General features: G+C 43.4%; 1 protein-coding gene across 1 annotated transcript in view; it reads right to left on the bottom strand.

Moving 5' to 3' along the window:
* The window catches only part of FBRSL1 (fibrosin-like 1), a 408510-nt gene that overhangs the window by 298497 nt on the left and 84081 nt on the right, over window positions 1-25932 (bottom strand). The window contains exons 2-3 of the mRNA XM_009335297.1: window positions 12828-12929; window positions 1012-1047 (exon numbers count right to left, since the gene is read on the bottom strand). Coding sequence (XP_009333572.1) covers window positions 1012-1047; window positions 12828-12929 — 138 coding nt within the window. The remainder of the gene's footprint in view (window positions 1-1011; window positions 1048-12827; window positions 12930-25932) is intronic.

Raw genomic sequence — 25932 nt, 5'->3', positions numbered from 1 at the left:
TAAGTGTAGGCAGGAACTGTTAGCTGGACTGAGACATTCTTGTTCAGATTTGCGTACAAGATTAGCATATGCCTTCATCTACAGCCTTTGCACTAGCAATGAGAGTATCATGAGTTATTGGCTGAACAACCAGGGTATCACAACAGATATCTACACACCATACATTTGTTATGAGAGTCAGATATAATGCAATTCCGGGAATTTTCATGTTGACATTGCTAAGCCACTCACACCTTCTCCTATTTCCTTGTTAATATATACAATAAGGTCTATGTGCCTGCCTTTTTGGACAGCTGAGCAGCAAAGGTACCCAAAATAAACAAATAATTATACCACCTCTACATGAGGAAATGTCATTATTGCACATACAGGTAAGGTACATGTGAACAGAAATGGTCAATTAAACATCACTGTTACATTGCATACACATGCAGACGTGTCCTGGCCCTGTAACACCAGCCCTAAAACACTGGTACCTATGGCACTCCTGCGAAGAAAACACCAGCAACACCCTCCTCTGAAAACAAGGGAGCTTGTTTTATAACTCAGAGTTTGTAAATAAGAGAGTATTGACTTTTTTTGTTCACACTGGTGAGGGTCACAGTTCTTCTCAAAATGGAGTAATTTTGTCTTTGATTCTTGTATTTAACGCACAAATGAAAACCTGTATGGGGGAGGGAGGAGAGGAGGGAAGCATCTCCCACCAGTGTTGAAAAGTCTCCCCACTCATGTCTTTTAATTCTCAGGAGGTGACCGTCTAGCTGAAATCCACTATAAAACAGCAAAAAAACCCCTCCCTATAAGTATAAAATTAAATTGAAGAAGCCCCCAGACTCTTAATGCGCTCTCACGTGTCAGGGCTGTCCCCTGCCAGGTGCATGACAGTCCTGTACTCCAACCCTATTTTTTATGTTCTGCATTTCTTTCATGTCAGTGGATATGCAATAGGTAGTGTAAACCTCTGCAGTCAACATCAACAGAAGTGAAAGAATTAGCTGTAAAATGACTTACGGAGTAGCCTCTTCCTGAAAGCGATTGAGCAGAACTCTGTGGGAGGAAACAATATGCCACAGTAAGTAATGCAAGAGATTCTATGTAATGTAAGATAAGAATCATTTTGCGATTCCCTCCCCCAGCCCAGTACTCCTTAGGGGAAAACTTCACAACCAGAGCGCCTCAAATGATCTTCTGACATTCTGAGTGCTGTCACAGGAGTAACAGCAAAAGAGCATTTGCAGGTGAGGGCTCCGGGGCTATTTCAGACAAAGGTTTCATAAGCTAGAGCAGGGCCTCGATGGCACCTCCCAACTAAGGTAAAAGCTCTCAGCGTGGGATATGTCTTCATAGCAGCAGAGTATGCATTTTGAACGATCCCTCTTCCGCATGTAATAGCAGCTTCCAAGGAACAGCGCGCATGTGTAAGGATGCTCTCCTGAATCAGGGCTGCACATTTGGCTCATCATCTCCAACCTTCAATCATGTAACCATATATCCCACTTTCCATTCCCCTCTATGAATTCGTGAGCCTCCAGCCTTCATTGCTGCAGTATTACCATATGACAACTCTATCTGAAACAACAATAGCAGCAAAGCACTAATTTATCATCTCTCAGAGCTTTAATAAGCATTCTGTCCCTTTTGAATAAGTTAAATTACATTGTTTACTTCTGCTCTTCATTTCAGCTCTTCCTGCTCCTTTCTCTACCACGTCCTTACCTCTTTCACATGCTGCCAAATCATTTGGTTCTTTTCCTTTTCATTACACCATCTCCAGTCACTTGGATCCCTTTCCCTTTCCCCAACCCAAGACTGTCGAGCTGCTGTTTTTTGCTGGCAGTTGCTTTCTCGAAGCAGCTAAATGAATTCCACCTCTATCTCCAGCTGCTGCTATATGCCTTCTTTTCGGAAATTAAAAAGAAGCCGGGAACAGTGGTGGCATATGACACCACATGACCCAGCAAGTACTCTGCAGGCCAATTTCCAAGTGTGATTTATAATCATGATGCCCTCGCTACGTGATTTTATTAAACAAGATTCAGGGAGTCTTAGCAGTCCCGTTTCCAAGACTGATGTTCTAGCGGGTACCAAAGCCTGAACAAAAATACCGAATTGTTGCAGGCTGATCTTGAGGATTGTTTATCTTTTTGCAGCAGCCATCGTGTTACTAAATCACCACAACAGCACAATACCCCCAAAGAGACTGATGTAAACTGATTGCAGGCTACTGCAAATACTTGTAATTTTCCACCAGTAAGATAGCAGTTCCTTCGTACTACCCGTTTGCAAACCTTTTGATCAGAAGATACCTAGATACATGCAGAAACCTTTCCAGACTCCTGCACTCAATGGAAGACTCGATTGTCTTGTCGGTCTGCCCATGCACACTCTGCCACTGTCTTGCAACTGCCCTAGACACCAGAGAAGCAATTTGCCAGACAAGTGCCCACGGAGGAAAGTTTCCAAAGCGAAGAAGAGACAACAGCAAAGCCCTACAATTAAGTGAGCGTGCTGCTGGAGGAAGGAGGGCTCCCCTCTAACCCTCTCACCAGCTGGCACAGGAACCAGGGTGCCAGACGGAAGGAAGGCTGTAGCACAGCTTTTCCCAGGTCTTACACACAGGTCTGCAGCCAACGTGTGACTGGGTGCCAGTCCCCATCCCTGGCATGCAACGCCTGCACCTCTGTCCTGCTGTAGCTCAGGAGACCTCTGTTCTGCAGGAAAAGGACAGCTTTTACAGGGGAGTCTGAGATAGCAATAACAAACTGTGAACAGTGTTTAGCTGTCCTCCTTTTGCATATTGCACATCAATTTGGCCTCTGCCTTCAAACACTACAAAAAAGTAGTTATTTATAAACCTCTTTAATGTAAACTGCCCAGTAATAAAGCTACAGACTGGTGAGATGAAGGGCAGTAGCATTTATCTCTGTTTTTGAGAAACTAAGACAAACCTATCCCTCCCTCTAAATACTTTAAAAAAAAAACCCCAAACAACTCATGGAATTCAGCCTTGTATAAAAAAAGGTCAATAACAATATCCTGCTATCTACATAAATATGTTGAGCAGCTGAACACAATTATCTGTTCTGACACTTTGGATAGCTTGATCAGGCAGCTCACCTGAAGTACACACAGAAATAAGGTAAACTACCTGCCTGGAGAGGCAGGAGGAGGAAAGGAAAAAGGGTGACAGTTCTTAGTCTCCCCTCCCCACCCCCAATCAACTCAGTTTTAACAAAGATTGACAAGGTCTAATAAATTGGAAATAATAACCAAAAACAGAAACAAGAGGTTTCATTAGAAGCTTCTCTCTAGGGAGGATGGAGGAGACCCTTGGACAACAAACTCAAATGCGCTAACAACAGACCTGCTTTTCTTAGATAACTTTCAGACATCCCAAGCTGTCCAAGAACCCCAGGAATCTGCAGACCACTGATTTAAAACCACTGAGTAGAAAACAATAAAAACAGTTGCTGAATGAAGTGTTACATCAGAAATAATTAAAACTGAACGGCAATTTACTGTGGCGTTTTTCACATCTAAGAACTTCTTCCTCCCTTACAAGTTTTAACATTAAATTTCCTGGAAATCGGGGGGGGGTGGTGGGGGGGGTGGGTTTCTTTTTCCACCCCTCAGAATTTTTATTGCATGTATAAAGTTAGTAACCTGTGAATGCTTTGGATTCAACTTGTAAAATCCTTCCCAACAATTAGGTTTATGCACAGCCACGTCCCACACTCCCCAGAGCTGTTTGCATGCATTTTTCTGCACATCTAACAAACCGCTATTGCTTTCTTGGTTAGCTCGGAACACTGCGGGCTCTCTAGGAGGATCCATACCAACTGCCACATGTAGAAACTTTGAAAGCCCCAGCTAGTATCAGCTACGAGTGCCAGAGCAGAACAGTTTGCATGCAACTGTGATGGATGTTCCTAAAGAAGAAAATCTTTGGGGGTTGATATAAACATAGCTCAATCCATATGTCTCTATATCAAGATCAAATAATGAGAAAAGTAATCAATCGTGGCTGCAAGTATAAGAAATCTTAGTGGAAGTTTAACTTGGCATCTACCCAAAGTTGAAGAAACCTCCTTTGACTATGAATGAGTGCTTGTCTGGCAAGAGCAGTTACTGGGGCAAATCTTCAGCTGGAATGACTTACAGAGGCTCTTACCTACAGGATAGGAGCACTTACATGGAGGGCGGTCATAAAATTCTTAGTCTCAAAATAGTCTATTTGCTATTTTGGTCAATTTTCTCCCTGTCTGAAGGTACCTCAAGCAGCAGGGTATGATGTTCACCATGGCACACAGCTAGCCACATTCATATTAGTGCTGCACCAACCAGCACAGCACCTGCCTGTAGTTTTGGTTCACCCGAGACCAAAACCCAAACCAGCTCTTACGGCTTCAACCCAGCCACCCAAGCAGGCTCAGTTCTGGCCTTCAAACACTGTCTGAAGAAAGCATCGCAGGCAGGAAAGATGCATCCAAACACACAATTCAAAGACAGAGGATCGTGACCCCACCGGACAACCCTCTGCAGCCAGACACAGGAACAGCTGCCACGTCATGCCTTTCCAAAAGCCTTCACATCTGCAAAACCCAACACTGCAGAAGAACTGGGAGATGGGGAGAGCGATGTGCCCACACAACCCGAGTGCTGCCTGCTCAGAGCAGGCAGGGGCCAGCAGGCATGGTCTGCCAGCCCTCTGGCAAAGCCACTGCAGCGGACGCATCCGTGCCGAGCTCGCTGACACTGCTCCCGTTGGCTGCAGCTGCCACGTGAAGCAATCCTGAGCAGACCCTCAGGGAGGGCAGAGGCCCTCTCTGCCTGGCTTGAGCACCGGCTTTTGTGCCTCTCATGCCTCTTTCAGCACTGTCTGGAATACCCCGGGTTTCTAAGGGAGACTGTTACTAGTTAGGGGCAAAATGAGTGTGGTCTGTGCATTTAATGATGCGTAAGTGGAACTACAGTGCTAGATGGCATTTGTGCATAAAGATAAATGGCTTATAATATTTTGCAGATGATGTGCTCTTTTACAACTAAAGATTTTTGGTTCTTTTTAAGCCCAAGGTTAAAAACAAAACCAGACAGCACAGACAAGACATTTCAGTTATGTCACAGAGTGAATTATTTCTACCCTGGGATAACTCTTGTGTTAATTACACTGGATATAAAAAAAATACACTTTTCTGGCAGCAAAGACAAAACCTTACTGTCGAAAGACTCTACTATCCCCCCACCAATGTCCTTGAGAGTTTGAGTTACACTGTGTTGTGGTTTAACCCGGCAGGCAGCTAAATACCACACAGCCGTTCGCTCACTCCCCTCCACACAGTGGGATGGGAGAGAGAATTGGGGAAAAAAAAGTAAAATTCGTGGGTTGAGATAAAGACAGTTTAATAGGACAGAAAAGGAAGGGAAAATAATAATAATAATAATAATAATAATAATAATAATAGAATATACAAAGCAAGTGATGCACAATGCAATTGCTCACCACCCGCCGACCGATGCCCAGCCAGTCCCCGAGCAGGGCCCCCCCGGCCAGCTTTCCCCAGTTTATGTGCTGAGCATGATGTCCCATGGTGTGGAATGTCCCTCTGGCCAGTTGGGGTCAGCTGTCCTGGCTGTGCCCCCTCCCAGCTTCTTGTGCACCTCCAGCCTGCTCAGTCGGTAGAGCAGGGGAAGCTGAGAAGTCCTTGACCAGGGTAAGCACTGCTCAGCAACAACCAAAACATCAGTGTGTTATCAACATGATTCTTGTCCTAAATCCAAAACACAGCACTGTACCAGCTAATAGGAAGGAAATTAACTCTATCCCAGCCGAAACCAGGATACACTGCAATCTGCAATTGTATTTAAAAGATTTCTTCCTTTATTCCTGATAAACACTGTGATTGCAATTTAGAAAAGAAAATCATGACAAAATCTCGCCAATAACTTTCAGCAGGTTTTCCAAGATAGCCTATTAAATTGACAGGAAAAGTTATTTCCCTTGTATAAATAAAAGCATGTCCTTCCACTGTTCTCACGATGCAAAAGAAATCAAGACACTCTCTGTTCAGTTTCTTAAAGCCATTGGGTTATTTATTGAACTAGAAAGACAGTAGGAAGAGTGCTAAAATCCAGTAATAATCAAGGTAATAGGGCACCTCAAGCCAATTCCCCACTCTCAATGGGTCAGGCAGGTTTCAACTTGGATCTTTTGTATCCTTGATACATGAACTAACTGTAAGGGGATTAGATAAAAGCCGGTGATGGCAGCATGACCACAAAAATAGCTGTTGTTTTTAGCATTCACTTCCCTCCTCTTTGGCTAAAAGACCTAAATTAACATATTCCAGAAATGTCAAAGAGTTCATTCCAGCTTTTCTGAAATGTGCCACTTTTGTTGGCTGGAACCAAAAGTGTATCAAATACCTCCAAGTCAGCTGTTGAAATAGCCGTTTTGGGCAAATAGCTATTCCTATGCAGGCACAGGACTGTCCCCCCAAAAAGCCTCCTAGCACTATTATTAACGCCACCCCCACGTTAGTGTGGAAACTGAGACAGAGAAAAACGTAGACATGCCCAATGTCACCCGAGGAGTCCCCAGCAGAGGAGGGAACTGAGGCAGACTTCCCAGCTCCTGTTTAGTGCCTAATCTTGCCTTGACGAACCACAGGCCCAAACTTATCATATGGCCCAATGCCACAAGCCTGATTTGGTTGTGTAGCATTCAGAAGAATTAATCAATAATACGGAGAAAACTAATTTTTAATTATGTTTTATAGCATTTGTTCAGGATGAAAACTCATCTCAGCTGTACCTGCCTTCCACTATTTTCTCGGTTACCCCAATTCTGGAGTCAGATAGGACTGAGGCACAAGGAAGCATGCATGTTTACCCGTCCACTTGGTCATTTATAGAACATTCAATAACAGAATATTGGTTCAGCTTTGAATACTGAAGAAATCTAGTACTTCCTTTCCAAGAAAGTCCCCTGTAAAACTCAAATGTCTTGGAATGAGAGGAGTAAGTGGGGAAGTGGGCAAAAAGGGCCAAGGGCAGGAGATGTCCCAGACCTTAACATGAAGTCTCTTAACACAATTAATAGTCACACTCCTGTCTGTTAATACAGTGAGTTCAATTGACTTGGCAAAGGTCACAGAGTGCATCTGATGTTCACTTAGATTAGAAACCAGGACCTGACAAGATAACCACAATACATGATGAATGATTTTGGATGTCATACAAAACTTGAATGTGTTCCTTCTTCAATTCACTTATTTTATTATGTTGGATAAACAAAGGGGATTATGCTTGGAAATACTGCAAAACCAGTTCAGTAAGATATCAAACTACACAAGGTCTAAACATCTGAACTGGCTTGATAAGCTACGGAACAGCTTCCAACAAAGACACTTAGATTCCTACAGTTGATGGCCATAGACGAAGGAAAGACAGCTGCTGAGCAGGAACAAACAAACTGCATATAGTAAGCCAGGAACAATATGAAAAGACCTCACATTTCTGAAACGCACGGAACATGCACAAGTGCTGGTCCCATTCAAGGGAGGGTGGTGACCCCTCGGCCAACTTCACAAAACCTTCTCCAGACTTTCTTTCTTCCTAGCTATGCTTCACTACCTGATGCTTCTTGCAAGTCATTACAGTTTTGCTCATAATTTCTGCTGCAGCAGTTTTCATGCAAGCATTTGGTATTTTGAGGGACACAAAGATAAAAGTAGATAGCATGCTGAAGGGACATGAATTTTTGCCTCCAGAAGAATGTGACTTGAAAGGTTTCACAATCCTTGCATGTATAGTCAAACCAGTTTCCCAAGACACATGGTTTGAGGAAGGGGTCTTAAAACTACTCTGTTGCTACCTTTATTTCACTAAGCTCTATGATGCTCTTATTCCACTCTTCAAACTGGGGATCAGATTCTAGTGTGTTATACATACAGAACAACAGACAGCATGTGACACAAAGAGTTTGCAGTCCACATCTTGCCATCCCAGGCCTTTCAAAAAACTCCTTCAACACACTCAGTAACATCCCTGACTATCGCACTGGTGTGTTCCTGGCCTGAGATACGCCAGGCTCTGCTGTCCCACTGCCACTCTGCCCAGAGCCAAGACCAGGCATCCCACATGTGCCAAAGTTTGCGAAGTGGATAAATACGGACCTGTGGTGCGACTGTGGTCCATTTCTCAATTCAGAGGCTCATTTGATCATGCTTCTGGCAAGGTACTTCAGCCTGAGGCACTCGTAACAGACCTGCAGCTTTGTACCCTGCTGCTGCTTTAATTCCTTTGCCCCAGGAGGGGAAGCATTGTACAGAAAGTAGGAGGGAAGGGGGACAGAGTGCCTGTGATGGCACACAAAGAAAAGCAGATCACAGTGAACTGTTTGAATTAGAAATCACAGAAGTTATTTTGTATTCATCTACCAGAGAGAGAATTTTATATCTAGTCTATACAATATGCTAAACACTTATCAAAGAACATTTTGAGAGCGGAAAATCTCTGCATTTCCTAAAAGACTGCTTTTCGTTTATTATGTTTAAAGAAAAACAAACAAACATATGAGGACAGGATGATGGAAAATTAGAAAAGATAGCCTGGGGGATGGGGGATGAGAGGAAAAAGCTCTGAACAACTTAGTAGCAGCACTTGCTGGTTCTACGCACAGCTGAAGCCAATCCCTTGAAAAGGAGAGTTTTGACTCTTAAGTGGCCAGCACCTCTTGCAACATATTTCCTAATCAGTGCGTATTTATGGTCGATATTTTATATTTCCAATTTCCCCCTAAGGGCTCGTGAGAAAGCAGCACACCTGCCAACCTTTTCAGCTGGGCCAATAATTGCCAATTTGCTCTTTGCCTTAGTATATCACTCAATTTAGCCCCGGCTGTGCCCTGCATACATCCTCATTCATCTCTGTGCCCCCATGACAATTAGAGTGTTAGCTTCAGCTAACTAGGGCAACTATTCTACTAGGGTTGGAAGACAATTATTAGTCTATTTTCCCATCTTGTGGCAACAAAATTGAGAATCCATGACAATTACATTCAGCAATTCTGCACTCTGCCGCCTGCTCACCCTCCTTGCCCCCACCTTCCGAATATTTCAAATTATCACAGCTCTACTACCACATTCAAATTTTCCATGTTCACAGGGAGTGAGGCTTCTATTTAAATGATAATGAGGGACGATCCATTCAATTTATTGAGGGAGAAAATCCATTAAAAAGCAGGCAGTTCTTAAGCTGATGGGTCAAGAAAAAGATAAAAACCTTTTTTTAAAGCCATTATACAAGGCTCTGTGTGGATTTTTGGACTGTTCAGGACATCAGAAAAGATTAGGACAATTATGGAACATGGGGAAAATCCAAAACAAAATGCCCAAGCCTTCCGCTTTTACTTGGGTCAACACAACAAAATAGCAATATGGCTTATCTGGCTCTTAATACTCTGGCAACTTCCAATTACCTCACTATGAAAGACAGCAGAGGAAAATCCCATTTTGGAAAAAGGCTGTTGACTCTGTGTTGGTTGTAGAAGACCTGGGAGTACATGTGTAAAAGGGATGTCAGCTCTGTAGTAGATTTTAAGGGAATTTTACATCAACACCAGTAACATAAACAAGTGGCAAATTCCCATCCCCTCTCCCCCACACCACACCATCTGCTGTGTAAACCTGGGCTAAAACGTCCCTGTTTTTCTGCTCTGAAGTTTCATCATCCCAAAGAAGAGAGCAGCCTCAACAAATCAAACCTCTGCAGCCAGAGATGATTTCACTAGATCATAATAAGCATTTTTTCCCCAATGACCCATAATAAATGGCACTCAGTGTAATGTCTGGAAAGATGTACTATACAAGACAGACAATTGCTGTCTTAGTATGAAGTTGTAGCACTCTCTCCCCATGGAAGTTTCATTGTGGTAAAGAAGCAGCAAAACGCTCTGGGTTTTGTTGTTTGTGTGTGTGTGTGTGTGTGTGCAAGACATAATCAATCATTTGCTTCAGTTTTCTTCAGAGTGCAATTATTTCACGACAGACCAGGCCACCTCTTGACTTCATGGTCCATTAGAGACTAATGACATGCCTTAATGTAAATAAAGAACAACTTGCTGGCATCCCATTGAACAAGTCACCCCAAGAAACAAATCACACAGAGGAGCTAAGCGATTCGTAATAGCACCTTCTAAATGGAGACCGACAACAAAGCCGGAGGGAGGACTCCAGTGCTCCTAAGGTGGCAACACTGAACGCTATAGCCGACACTTTCATACACATATTTCCCACCACACCTGCTGTGTGCTGCCGTACAGCAGCCAAACCTACCACCTCCCGCCTCATTTACTCCATTGTTCACCCAAGTTAATGGGGAAAGAGATGGGAGGGAAAGACAGCATGAAAAACAGTCCTGAAGGCCAAATGCACCGAGAAACAGCAGGAGAGCTACTCAGGGGAGAGTGAGAAACAGCCCAGGTGCATCCTGCTGCAGAGCACCCGTCTGCAAGGACAGGCGGCCACCTCAGCACAGCCGTGTGCTAGAGCCTCTATTCGTAACTGCTAACCACAAGGAAAAACCGTCCCTGCCTTCCCTTTATGTCCTTACTGCCCTGTGGCTTTTTAATCCTCAGTGCCACACGTAAGGGGTTGCATCAGTTCAGCTGCACACCATCTATTTAAGCAGTGCGCTGGGAAGTAGAGCTTCAGAGCTATACAGGGACCAGGCACGGCTAGACAGAAAATCCTGCAGGAATCCACACTCCGTAGCATGTCGTCGTCTTCTCTCCCCTTCCCTGCTCCTTCTCTACAAAAAGAAAAAGTCTGCCACCTTATTCCTTTGCACACAAATAGGGAAAACCATCCGATTGCACTCGCGGGACTTTCTAAGACTTTCTGACAGTCACTAAATAGACTGCAGAACATTTACTAGTAGGCGAGGAAGCGTTATACGTAATTAAAGCTAAATTGCACTCATCAAATAATGAACGAAGAGCATTCTGTGATTCATGAACCTTACTTTTCAAACTGTTTAATTACTAATTTGAAAAATTCTCATTTGCAATGGGTCACCAGGTCACGAGAGCAGCTTCAGCAAAGCTCTGAAGTGTAGCCCCGGCCTTCAGGCACTGCCCAAATGTCCCCGTTGACTAAAAAAGAACGGAGTGCATATTTCCCACTGAATTTCACTGGCTGCTGAACTAGCTTTGAAGATTTTGCAGGAATTAGGCACTCAGACTCGATTCCTGCAGGCTCAGCCTGCAACTTTGTGGGCAAAGGGAAAGGAGGAGAAAAAACTGGAAGTGCATTGGCTTAACAAGAAAAGTCTCCAAGACCACTTAACGCTTTGACCTAAGCTAATCACTAAGTCTGAATATGCTATTCCTCTCCCGCGGCCCCACGTTATGGTACAGCAATGCTACCAGGCACCCCTGCTCACATACCTGTCAAGAGTGGCCAAGGGGAGGGGAAGGAGAGAATTGCATAAATATATGTATACATAAAATTACGATCATTATTGACTAATAACACAGTCAAAGAAGCCCCGCAGCAAGGGGTTTTGTCCAAAGGCCCCCCCCCTCGCCGACTTTCCCCACCACGGCGCGTGGGTTTGCAGTCCTGGAAGCAGATCACAGGACACGTTATTTTTCTCTTCCTCCCACTGCGTCGGCTGTTTACAGCGCCCCATGCACACTCCAAACATGTAGAGAGAATTTTCCCCCGTCACATTTCCCTGTCAGAGCTGTCAAGCTGAATCCCGCTTTAATCTGCCAAAAGCACTTTTCTGCTGACATTTTTAATAAATACTTTCAGCTTTTAAACACATTTGCGGGAGCCATTTTTTCCCCTTTTTCTTCCTTCTCCTCCTGCAGAATGGTCTCTGAAAGCCCTAATAGCAAATACATCACACTTATCAAAGGCTTCCCCCCCCTTCCTTTTGCATCCTGAAGCAGAGGTAGTGTTTTCAATTTTAAAGCTAAATTAACTGTCCAATTGAATTTAGCTGGTGTGAGCCGTTTTCTGTGACAGGTTTTAGTTATGAAGCATATTTTACATTAATAGAACTCAACATGAAAACCACTCGCTCTGGGATTTCTGTGGCTTGCCATTGAAATGGCAAATTTAATATTTCAGACATGCTCGTGCCAGCGTTTGATTATTGTTCTTCATTTAAATCTCTCCTAACGGGAAAGGTCCTAATTAGTAAAAAATCATGTTTTAATGAAGGCGAAATGCTAATTGCTAACACAAAAAGCCTTCATATAAAATTATCCCAGCACTGCCATTGATTTCTTGGTGACTCAAAAGCCCATTTGTGTGTTTACACACTAAGGCACCGTTTGCTTTTGTTTTATCATAACATTTCACTCAACGTACCGTCGAATTTCCTGAGAGAAAGACAGCTTTCCCCCAAAAACCTTTCGTATCTTGGAGGCAGGAAGCATAAAATTAGATAAACTGACTTTGCACCCAAACTACATGATTATGTGCAGTAGCTAAACCCAAAGATACTGTAAAAAGCTTTTTAACACAACTTCTTTGAGAAAACAAAAGAAAACATCAAGCCATTTTTCCCCGAGGAATAACAATTCCATTTTGTTTTCCCATCTCTGATCTTTCGCTTATCATATTATTTGCACCATGATTATAGTGTTTGCAAGGCAGCTCAACCACTTATGCCATAACACTCAATCATGACATAAAAAAAAGTTATTACACAGTGACCTCTGGATGCCAACATTTGTTCAGCAAGATTTATGAAAAGCCATGTCAGCAGCGGGAATTGCTGCAATGAAGCGATGCTTTCTCCTGAATGGTACTTACATCACTGAGACGGTCCCTTGAGCTGCTCCGCTGAGAGCTTGTGGCCTCCCTGATGCTGTCTTCCTCGCTATTTCTGCCACTTCTGCTTGTAGGGACCTTCATCTAGAGGGAGAAGAAGGAGGGGGGAAAAAGGAGATTTTCAAGCACTGCTCTGCCACCTGTTCCCGAGGTTGCCGACAGTGGTTTAGTCAATGTTTCACTCCTAAGCCCATGACACCGTGGAGAGAATGCTTTTGAATGCATGGGGCTTCTCTGAAGTTGTGCTTGACCACGTGTATCCAATATTCCCTTTCACTAACATGCGAGGGAAGGAGTACTTTTAGCACTCCTGGAAGCAGGCAAGGCTGTGCCAAAGTCCTAGGGCCCGACACGAGAGGGAAGCGGACAGACAAACCCCCTTTACTCTTTGCTACCAGCAAACCTCAGCTGTGACGCTGGTGTTTAAGTACTGCCACTTGCTGTCGGGCCACTGCTGACCCAACAGCCAGGTCTCTGGTTCCTAGTCCAGAGACATGCCTCGGGGCCACCCCCAGTGACTGCACTGAGAGGTCGGTACCAGCATGACAGCCAGGTGCCTAAACACCGTGAGAGATACTGGCCTGAAACAAAATTTGAAATGGAGCATGATTAACTCTTACAGCCAGGGCTGGTTCTCTAACCACTAAATCATCCTTCTTCCTTCACTTGAAGTTGTGCTTCTGTTTGTACATAAGCGAGAGGTGCCAATGTTTGAAATCACAGCAACTTTCCGCTTACATCTGCAAAGAGTGTTACAGGGGGAGGAGAAGGATAGGATAGATATGTCATTCACAGCTTCATTCCTGGGCTCATTTACTAACAAATTATTCTGCTAATTCCCTTGTGAAATATTGGGTGGAAAGAAGTGTTTAATTTATTAATAGGTTCTATTCATATCAGTTTGGTTCCATTTAAATTACGCTATTTAAAATGTCGGCTTGTACAAATTGGTACTTTTAATGGCAATAAAATCCCCTTGTTTCTTTCTGTCCTATTTCATTGCAGTCTCAGTAGCTAACAGGGTTTGCTCATGGTGCTCTGATATAACCCCAGCGTGTTCAAGCAGCCCTGCCACTGCGGCACGAGGAACCGTGTTCGGTGGGCACGCTGCCACAATGCGGGCACTGAAACCTGAGCCCCAGGAGCACGCTGATCACTACACTCCCATGGATGTTTGATATCGCTCCCAGCTAAGTGCCCCACAGTCTATTAATATTTTAATACAATATTCAAGATACTATATGCAGAACGAGCTCCAGTACTCATCCGGTCTGGAGTATACAGCCCTGTATAGGCTTATATAGAAGAATACAGAGGAAGTATCATGCTCATGTTCAATCAGAATGGTACATTTCTGATTAAAGTCCTTACTCTGCATGCCTTTCTGCCACCTTACACCTCATCAATATACTTTCTTCCTCAGGATAAGACCTGTAGACTCAGCCACATCAAAGTGTTAGACATACAAGTTTACTCACAGCCACCTTGTCACACAACCACCGCTCTCAGCAACAGTGTCCTGTCTCATTCATTGTAAACCACCTTTCCAATATGTTGCCCAGCTGCAAACTTTTATCAAGACCGATTTTTCATCTTCGCTCCTACGTCAAAATGTTCAAACACCACAGCAACGAGAGGTGATCCCTGCTGGGATCTGCTAGAAGCACTTCCAACCAACAGCGAGCCTGCATTCGCAACTATCAGCATCAGGTATAAAGGCAGGAAATAATCCACTTGAAATTCATCATGTTGAATCCACATCGTCTGTTTCCTTAATAAAAAGGCCAACAGCATCAAGCACACAAATCTAACTATACTACACCAATACAGTGGCCATTATCAATCAAATGTTTAATCCCACAAATAATTAAGTAAATTTGATAAGATTTTTTTTTCTAAATACATCAAATTATTGCCATTTGCTTATTTGGTTCTTTTTTAGGTCTTTATTAAACAATTATGATTTCAGCCATCCCGTTATCTTGCCTAGGATTGATGCCAAGCCAATAGGACAAATGGCAATACCACCACTTGTGGTATTACCATTAATTAATGTAATTAATTACCAATTAATTACAGCCTTTCACAAACAATGGCACACCAGGTTTCTTCCATCATCTGGATCTTCCTACACTTACTCAAAACCCAACTCCACTGGTTCCCAGTCATCAGCCAGCTCTTCTGAAACTCTTGGATGTAAAGTATCTGACCTGCCAACTTCAAAGCCTCCAGACAGAGTAGGTGCTTTGTTTCTCCCTGAAATAGGAACCACTTAACTATTACAGGACAGAATTACAATGTCCCTAAATACAGTACAGAAATACCCATTGAATTCTGCAGCTTTCTGATTTCTGATCCATAACCTTACCGCTCCCACCTAGGAACACATCAAAGCCTGTCAAAAGTATCACACTTTTGACCTAAACAACTCCTAGACAGCTGCAACTGAAAGAAAAATAAATTACACTGTTTCAAATCCTTTCACCTTCCTAAGCGCAAATGTTCACCAGAATTATTCAGAAGGACTAAACTGCCAGCTGTTTAAAGTTAGCACAGGCTCACCCAACCTGTTACCAGACTCCAACCTTTTGCTGTTTTTCTTGAGTTACAGTTGGCTCCCAACACCACCTGTTTCTTTTCTCCAAATTTCATTAAAGGAAAACTACACCTACACCCATGGTAACAAATTGAGACAATTTGACCTGACGAGGTCTTGCACAGGCAAGCAAATTAGAAGCATCACTGCTGCCATTAACCTTTCCAAGTAAATATCAATTATTAAACTTGCTGCACTACCTCTGTCCCCAGTTTGCTGCTGTGAATTAAGAGGGTCATCAGCCTTTTTGACAGATCTTGTTCATTTACACCTGCTGCCTGCCAGCAGGGGAGCCCGCACACCCGCAGCCGGAGTGCTGAGCCAAGCTGCCTTAATTCATCAGTAATTACCCTAATGAGCCACATGCAGGACCCAGCTAGGAGGACAAGTTGTTCTGCTAAATGGATGCATTGGTTTCACAAGCACTCTCTGCAGACCTGGGTATTAGCAAACTGGTCAAAAGCTTCCTTCCCAAAGTTGCTTCTGGCTTGGCTGTTTGATTTCTAGTGATTTTCTCCGGGTGTTTTTGTTCAAGCTGCAGAAATTCCTCCTGACCATGTTCCCTGATTGAGCTTTACTATAAAACTTAATATTCCTCTCCCTTTGAAAAGGTTATTACTTTTTTAGAGTCGGCAAAGGCTCTGTGGGCCAGAGGCGAGGTGAGGTCCCAGCCCCAGCCCGGGGACGTCATGGCCGCCTCAGCACGGCACAGACCCAAACAAGCAACTCCCCAAATTTATACGCAAAATGCACTACATCCTCTTGTACAACACATTGCCAGAGACTTACACAGACATTAGAGCAACACCAGCCACCATTATTAACTACCTCAGGTAGAGGAGCTAAATAACCTGTCTAAACATAGGGTTGAGAAGGGAAGGGCCGTGTGAGAGAAGCTGCCTTTCCACGTGGGTAAAGCTGCCCTACTACTGTTACAGGAAAGCATTAAAATCACTAACAAGCAGCATTTAGGAAAGAACCCCCTCTCCAGCTTGTTGACTTTGCCTGTCTGAAAGTACCCACACAGCCCACTGCTATTTTCTGCTTTGACGGCAGCGAAGGCCCCTCTCCAGGCCCTGCCAGACGGTATTTTCCAGTCAGCGTAACAGAGCCGAAACAGCAGCTCAGGAAACAGCAGGTAGAAGCATATGTGGGCCAAATTTGAGTATGTTTGATTGCATTGCCTTGAGGTCTGCTCAAAATACTTTAGGAGTCATCCGAGAAGCAAAAAGTCTCAAAATAACCCCAACGCCCAAAGCTCAGTGAGAGAGTGTCTTGGAAAGGTGCTCGTCTCCTAAGGTTCGGGGTGGTGGTGGGAAGGAATCTTTTCTTAAACGTAGGTTGACTACTGTGCCACTTCAGGACAGCTAAGCTGGAACAAAATTAAAAGGCACAAGGAGAAGACTGAAGTTACTTGGTAATTTATCTCTTCCAAAGGCCAAATCCTGTCCTCATCCAAATCCTACGTCAGCAAGACATTCATGTCAGTATGTATGCACTAAAACGTTTAAATATGTGCCGAAGTTTTACTCAAACAGAGCTTGTTTCATCACTGAAGTTAACAGGATTCTCCAAAAGCACCAATTAAACCAAAGGCTGCTGAAAAAACAGACCAATGCAGCCTTCTTCAAGATAAATAACACACCTGACAACACCACACACCGCAGAGAAAAGCTGGCAGTAGGCGATTCCGGCTATCTGCAACAGCTACGGTTCAGTTTTTACCAGGAACTACAGATACGTGTTTGAGAACATGAAAGACCCTGTTTCCAGCTCTGCGGGAGCGGGCCAATGCTGCAGACCAGGCTGGCTTGGCAGGGAACGACCGGGGCCAAGGTACAGAGGGTTTGTAAGGCCACGATCAATTTGCATACTGCAGGTGGTCGCAGACAGTCCCAAGCCACATTCAGAGCCAAGAATTATGAACCTTGCGCTGTTGGACATCATGTAGCATGATTAAATATCATAACTCATTCCGGTAATAACTCCAGCTCTCATTAAAGTCCAGCTCTGCTATCCTGGACTGCTGCTGCCTTTTCCTCTCTCCCATCCAACTTCCCCCCTCCCTGTTTCTTATGGGGCGGGGTGGAGGAATATATGAATGGGCAGAACAGGGTCTTGCTTCCCTAAAAGGGCTTTTTCATTACCGCTACGCTGGCTCTCAGCCCCCGCTTTTTAATCATAATAGATCAGCCTGCTCTCCATTTACTTAAGCTTTTCCGATGTCAGAGGAAAGCACATTTTTATTTGGCGCACCTATTTTCAAATCACGGGCACGCTGCCCCCGCTCATTATTAATAAATACACTTCGATTTATCACAAGCTCCGTTTGAGTGCCACGGGGAGCCTGGGGCAAAAGGAGACAAATTCTTTTCTTAAGTTGTTCTGAAAGGTGCTGGGCTTCCCGACCCTCACCCCCATTAACCCAGCACAGCTAGTGCGCTCCTACTGGGAGCTCCACGGCTTGTGCAGCGGCAAACTCGGACTGATCTTGTGCCATCTCAATATATTTGTTCATTATCTTGCGCACACACAGAAGCATTTGGAAATGTACTCGGGGCACAGGCCAAATTGAATCATCTGCCTTCATTTTCCACATGATCTGAAGCTACAGCTGCTACAACAGGCTGTGGGATTTTTATTTTCCTTCCTTAACAGTTTTTTTTCCTCGCTCTTAAAGTCACAGCAGTCTGATTTTAAACCTTTCGCCATTGCTTGGGTTTGTGTCTGCTTTTTACAAAACCGGTCTTGCAGACATACACGGTGTGAAAAGAAATTCCCAACAACCTCTCTCTGTGCTGTTCTGAAGGCAAGACAGAAAGCAGTGCCCTTGGGGAGAAACATAATTAAAATATTCATCTCAGAGATGCCTGTTCTGGTGGCTCAGATGGGTCTATTAATCCTCTCACCTCTGCCAGTGGACAGGCACCGGCAGGAATGGCACCTGCCTACTTTGCGCTACACTTGGAAGCAGGGAATGGTCCCACAAAAACAAAGAAGCCCTTCCAGATCTGAAGGGGCAAAGAGCTCCACGCAGCACTGAGCCAAGTTGCCTCCTTTCAGGAACACGTTAACTTCTCGAGAAAAACGTTTAATTCCTTTTTAGAGCTCTGGAAAATCAACTTTCATTTGTCTTGAGAGAAAGGACCGACCAAACACAACCTTCAGATTTAGGGTTTTATTGACTTTGAGGCAAATCTATTTTGGCAGCAGCTACTTGGAGATAAGTAGGTACAGCTGAGAGGTGTCCAAGTCCCAGAGTTTAGGTCCAAGCTTTCAGATCACCAGAGATAGAGATGAATCCACCTTATCATGCTCATCTATCTAAACTAATGCTGTTGAACGCCACTTTACATCTCATCAGTGTGTAATGACTTTATCATCTGCTCTGCCAAAGGACCCTTTTTCAACTGTTTCTATAGGGTCAATCTAAGGAAGGAAAATTTTCTGCAGATAACATTTCATACTAACAAAGATTATGATTCCCCATGGCTACAAGAATTGTTAAGAGCAACTGTTCCAAAAACTTAACAAAACTAATTGTATGGCCTGTCCCCTTCCCAACAAACATGAAAATGATGCTTAAGCAATATTTTGGGAAGACTTCTTTGCTAACATACGCTTGCATTTTATTATCAGCTCCCAGATAAGCTTGTTTCTCTTGGTAGACTATCAGCAGTAGCAGCTTTCTGCAGCAGGAGACAGTAAACTGCCTTAATAAATACAAATGGACAATTTAATTAAAATATATTGGAGACTTGGAAAAAGTACTATTTGTGGATGAAGCAGTCTGTTAAGGGATTGCACTCAAGGCTAGTTCAGTGTATTTTAGGCAGGCAACAATAAGTGGCAGTGAAACATACTGCACCAGAGCTCTACCCTAATGATTAAAGAGCAGGCTGAAATTATCAACGTCTGTTTTCCAGAAGGGGGGAAAAAAGAAGTCACCCAGTTGCCTCTGGTTTTAATGCTTAAAACAAAACAAACCATTTGGCTTTAAAAATGTACTTTTTTAAACCTGAAAAGACCCATGTATCAAAACAAGGTGGAATCAGCTAAACACATTACTTCTGACTTGTTTCCTTGAAAATCCAGCCTTAATGCATGCTAACAAAATTTATCTATCCCAAGCATACCTCATAACGAGATCAACTGGGAAAAATATCAGGCTTGTTTGTATATTTTATACTTGCTCTAACTTGGCAGTTTGGAGATTATGTATTCCCCAGGTCCCTCCTTAAATCGTTTCACACGCTGCAATTTGATTTTCTTTGCTTGCCCTTTTCCACAATTTTTTGATACATTTTATTGAGTTCTGGCTCAGAGGGAAACGTTCCCTTTGAATTAAGGGTGCAATCATTTTTTTTCCTCTAAATAAGGACATATGGCATAGAAAGCAATGCTATGGTCCAAAGATTTTATGATTGAAGGAGGACTCATTTTAAAAAATGACAGTAACATCAGGTTAGATTAGAGTAGTTTTTCTAATTGGGTGGTGCTGCTCTGGATGTTGTGATCGGCTATCTTAGCTATAACTCATTTTAAATATGACGTGTCCATTTTTACTTACTGTGATGAAGAGGAAAACAGCAGCAGCGTTAAGTCATGATACAGAAGGAAATCAGTCCTTTTGTTTAAAAAAAAAAAAAAAAAACAAACCAAACCACATTCATTCAGAAAGTTGTAAGGTTTTTAGAAGCTTAGAGTTTATACATTTGACTGGTATGCAGACTTCTGGTTTCTAATCCTGGCTTACCTGTTTCTTCTGGATAAGTTACTTAAATAACCTGTATTGCAGTTTAGCAGTTTGTAACATGTTGGTTCATTTTTACCTCTCTCTGGGATGCAGAGAAGTTGAATTAATGTTAGCAAAGGATATCTGTGCTTAGAAGCTGTCAGAGTCGGCTGCTACAGAAAGGCAAGCACAACAACTTACTGTAAGAAAAAGTAATATTAGTGAAAAATCAAAATACTTAAAAGCTATTGTTACTTTCTCAGCTACTTGAGCAACGTTAACTACTCATTAATAACCTAACCTTTTATCTTAAAGCTTGCAACTACTCATGAGGGTCATCTTACGTTTTTAAAAACAAATGAAAACCGAGCTCATTCAGTGTGGTCCATTGTCTTTGCAGTTTTTGGAAGACTTCCTATATGGCACTCTGATTAGCCGGGGTAACATCCTACGACGAGCTCAGCTTTAGCTCTTGGAAAGACACTTCTCCAGGTCTGGTCTCATACCTCTGTCTACCCTGCCGTACGTACCGCTAGTGATGCAAAGCACTTCTCACGCTACCATCACAGAGGTGTATGGCAGCCCCAAGCTTTCTGCAGTGCCCATGCAGACTCTGCTGAATACTGGTTGACTCAGTTTGCCTTTCTAAATACCTAACTAGAGAGAAACTACATTTGATCTCACAATTTTTGAGTGGTGTGGCCAAAAGAGTGGGCCAGTGCCCTCTGGAGACTGGAGAAGCCTTTTTCATTAGTGCCCTGCGCAGAGAGGCCGTAAGGAGCATCGGCGTTGGCATTTCTGCAGGTCAACTGATGCACTGGAACCGTCGCAAGGATTTTTCACAGCTTCTCGGCTGGCAGGTGGCCTCGGCTGCGGAGCAGAGCCGGCACTGCTTCCCTGCGACAGCCTGCGCTCTCAGGATCAGGAGGCTCACTGCTTATTTTGGAAAAGAGCTGGTGCTTAAGCAGGCAAAACTGCTCGATTTTACAGCTGCCATCAGGCCTGCATAGCAAACTGCACTCTGCATGCCCCCAGCCGTACTTGGCAGATGGCAGTAGACAGCTGGGAAAATCTGGGTTTGACATACGTCAATGATAAACTGTGTCAGTGTAGACCTGCTTAGGTTACAGCTAGCTAGCGTGTGTGCAGGAGTGAGACTTTGACTGGTGAAGGGTAAAGAGCATTCCTAACCAATTTAGCTAAAACCTGCCTTCCACAACAGGGTACGCAGACGGCACCTACGGGCCCTCGGGGCTGTCTGGGGAGGCAGGCAAGGTGAGAAAGGGGTAACATGGAATTTTGAGATTCGTGGGCTACAGCACAAAACCAGCACAACACGTGACCAAACAGTGCCCACCACCAGTGATGATTTATCAGGTCCTGTTGTGAAAGCAAACTATAAGCAATTGCCAGAGAAAAAAAGTCAGGACTCCCTGCACTCCCTTAGTGAAGAAAACCCTGAGAAGTCAAATAAACTTATTGGGGCACCTTAGTCTGTGTTTATAAAAAAATGACAGCACCTGTAAGCACAAAAAAAAGACACACACTACTTGGTGACTGAAGAGGAGCAGCCTGTAAAGCTGGGAGGTGACAATGAAACCATAGAGGGACAAGGGACAGACATAATCACCATCAACGAAAAAGCAGCACCTAATAATTACTGCACCAGCTGTAAAAGCTCATCCAGAATCAGATGCCCTAACCACACTTTAATTTAGCGACAAGTCTAAAGGAATAGCATCCAATAAATACTCCATGAGAGAGCTGAAAGCCTCTGAGCAAGTTACTAAACAGTATTTGTAGCTTCAAGTTTCACATTAAGGTGATTTGGACCTGCGATTCTCGGTTATAAAATGCCATCGAATATGCATCAAATGAGAAGTTGATTTTGCACATTTTTTTGGTAATAGGAAAGAAATGGATACGCTAAAGATCAGCTCAGGACTCTTACAACAGATGCATCAAGTGTTACCAACACCCATGCAGCTGACCATATCGAAAGGATCACTGTAAGGAAAGTAACTCTGAGCAGGACGGAGGTATGATTGACCAAGCATCCCTTTAGCAAGGAGAGAGCTGTGTTCAGCTGGAGCCAATAGACTAAATTAGGCTGAGTTTACACAATGCTTTTAAACGCTATGTGGGAGGCAATCAGAATTGACAGCTTTAACATTGCTGCCATCTATGCATACAGATACCGTCTATTAAAGGCTAGTATCAACAGCTGTGATGTTCAAAGCAAAAGTAGATCTAATATACATATTAAATTGTCCAAAGCTGCAGGAGATGTTTCAAAATATATTAGGAAATTCAACCAAGAAAAATCTCTCTGTACTATGGTATTTCTCTTCTAGTAATACTACCCACCAAAAGCAAGTTTTTGAATTGAAGACAAAAGGTGATGATAACCTTCAAAAGTGATTTCAGTAACAGAAGATCCCAAAAAGCAAGGTAAACACACTACTAATGATGTCAGACAGGCAAAACATTCAATGCAGTTCTGCTTTGTCCTTGGGAGGAAAACAGACTCATTCCTCAGTCTTCTGATAACAAAAGGAAGATATTAGACAACATTTGCTAAGAACAAAGTCCAGACCTGTTGCACAAGCCCTAGAATGGGAGATCAGGTGCACACAGATGTTTTAATAGAGCTTGGAATAGCCACCGAGAAAACTGAAAAAAGACAAGTATTGGAGAAATATTTCAAAGGAGCAACCAGGACTGGCTGGACAGCTATAGGCACATTGCTGTGATACCAGGCTTGAACAGAAGAAGAAAAAAAGCCAGTACTGGATTCAATTGTCTGAACTAAACTATTTCAGTCAACAAGGTTTTCTGGAAAATTAACCTTCTTGAATAACACTGGTTTCATTTATTTGATAAGTTTGGTTGAACAGGGAACTGGATAAATGTGACACACTTAGGTTTCTCGATGTGCTCATACTGCAAGACATACTGATAAAAATTAGTGCTATATAAATATCAATAAAGCATATTTTAAGCAGGGACATATTGGCTAAGTTCTCAAAAAGTAGTGTCAATAAATAATCATTAATGTTTGCTACAGAAGGTAAAAAGATTTAAACAAGGCTTGCAGTTATTCAATAGTTCCATCAATATCTGAGAAAATTATTATCAAAGCCACTGCAGATAAAATTTATAGATGCGAACAGTACCTGTTTAGAAATAAGTAAAGAAGAGGAGGGGAAGGCATTAGGCAGCAGCTTGGATTCCTTGAAAAACACACCTCATTAGAAAAAACATATCCCAAAGCAGAGCTGCACTATGATTATGAGGAACGAAGGCGGCCGCCTGCAGCTACTATAGAAGAGAGACTATGCTGCCGAACAGTCACTCGGGTAAAGCTGGGAGGGTCACAATGGACAAGCACCTCCATATGATCTTCCAGCATAATGCTACAATCAAAGGGAACTAATCCAACCCCTGAGCAAGGGAAGAGAGGCCACTTTCTCTTGGATACAGCATTGACAGGAATGATTTTGGAAGGCTGGCTCGGTTTACTGGGGAGGCTGTAGACCTTGCTGTAGACAGCAAGGCAAAGCTCTTCTGAACTGACAACCCATGGCACCTACAGCCTAACCCGTAGTACAAACTTGGATAGTTGCCCTGAATTGCTCCAAGTCCTCCTTATGCGGACCACAGAGATCAATCAAACTGCCATTAGAAAAAGCAAAAAATGCCAGCAACTATCCAGGTATGATGCACTGCAGATCTCTCCTTACTTAGAGCTGGGAACAAAAGTTACCATCCTGATGCTGATCGACGGTGAAGGAGGATTTTGTAACGGCAGCCTGCAAACCCTGTGGGTTCTTGTCCATAGTTCAAGGCAGGGACAAAAGCATCCACATTCTCACTCAACAATTCACTCAAACCCTCCAAGTGTCCCATGTGAAAAACCCACGCTTAATACAGTAGGGTTTCAAATTCATTACTAGGACTCTGAGGCACCACAATAACACAATTAAAACACCACCAGATGTGTGTCATATAATACATGTTAAAAAAAGAAAAGACATACTGTGTGCAGATACAACAACAATTTGCTGTTCAAATTAATTCAGGAATCAGTACCATCCCTATAAACCCAATATATAAAACATATGCTACTGTAGGCATGCATAAATTGCATGCAATTTTTTCCAGATAAAGCCACACATGCAATTAATAAACTAAAGTGAAAAAAGAAAAGAAACAAACTAAATAAATAAATACAAAGGCTGCCCAGGGAATGATGAATTTTGCAGAAACTGCTGTCAAAGATCACAGTGCTGAGCAGACAGAGCCACAGCCGCAAGCTCGTACCCTACCCCCAGCAGTACAGTCACACCCTGGCCTCAGTTCATCTGAACAGAGAACTCACATGCAGCAGAAACAGACACCAACCAGAGACCCAGCCAGGTTTTTTTGCCCAGCACTGGCGTAAGGTTAAGCTACAGTGGCATAGTTTAAATCACAGGAGATAGCACAGTCTTTCACATACACAGGATCAGGCCTAATACCGCATGTTTTCAGCCGTTCTGCAAACCAGCCCACAATCATGTCCCTGTTATATCTGAAGACCCTGTAAAACCTAGCAGCAAGGCTCCAGCGTAGCAGCAGCTCGGGGAAAAGCTGGCATTAAAGGCAAGAGAACCACCACTTCAATGCAGGGGGAACTGACGGATGGTTGGCACGAGCTGCAGTATGATGTGAATTTAGCAAAGCAGAGACAACCCCCACGCACACCACCATGAATATTTTTATTCCAACTTCTACCTTGTTCTAGTCAGACCTATGATTTGCTTTTATTGCTAATTCAAACTCTACCAAGCCCCTACTTACACTCTCTCTAGACTTCCTGGGACCTGTCCTTTCCCTGGCAGAGGTCTTTGTCCCCCAGTCAACTGTCCCTCGTCACCCACAGGCAATGGAAAGCTAACCACAGCTGCTTCAGTTAAGTCCCAACAAGAACCAAAGCCATTTTCTTCAGGCTCCCCACACTAGCAGATTAACCAAGCCACTCTGGCAAAAATCAGAGCAAACCTTACACCTCTACGGGTGTGGAAAGCAGGTCCCTGGCTCTGCACGTGAAGCAGAGGCAATCTGAAACATCATTGCTGTCTGGTTGTGATCACCCGTTGCAATCAGCCAAGACATTAGTGTTGTCAAGGAAACTTTCAGTAAGGCCATGAGATCCTACACCACCACTGCAAGTTTTTTGATTTGAGAAAACAGTGTTATAACTACCAGAGCAAGCACAGGCAGCTCCACAAAGAAACACAGAAGCAATTTCCTCTAAATGCCCAGGGGACATCCTGTTTGCTGTTCGACATCCTGACGAAAACAAAAATCTAAGAATAATTACAGCCGAAGCAACTAAGGTGAAGCCCTTTGGTAATTTTCAGCCCTGAATAACTAAAAACGGGTGACAATTATTTTAGCTAATGATCACTGAACTTTGAGATTAATATTCGCAGCTGAGGAACGGGAAGCAGCTCTTCAGAAGGCAGCACTGTTGTTAGGCTAAGCCCAGAGCTCTGTGAAATAGCTGGTTGACACTTACTATCATCAAGGGACACAGTGCATTACCCAAAGATGCAAGGAAGTAAAAGAAAGCACAGAAAGCTCAGTAAAGATGGACTGGGAGCCTACCCTACCTTCTTCCTGCATAACATAGACTGCATCAATTTATGGTGAAGGAAAATGCTTCTTGTTGGCCTATACTGTGCTCTCATGATGTGCAGCACAAGAGCGGC

The sequence above is a fragment of the Pygoscelis adeliae genome, unplaced genomic scaffold (assembly GCF_000699105.1).
Source record: "Pygoscelis adeliae isolate BGI_AS28 unplaced genomic scaffold, ASM69910v1 Scaffold410, whole genome shotgun sequence".
Lineage (NCBI taxonomy): Eukaryota > Metazoa > Chordata > Aves > Sphenisciformes > Spheniscidae > Pygoscelis > Pygoscelis adeliae.
Note: the sequence above shows the minus strand (reverse complement) of the source record. Positions and strands in the feature narration are given on the sequence as shown.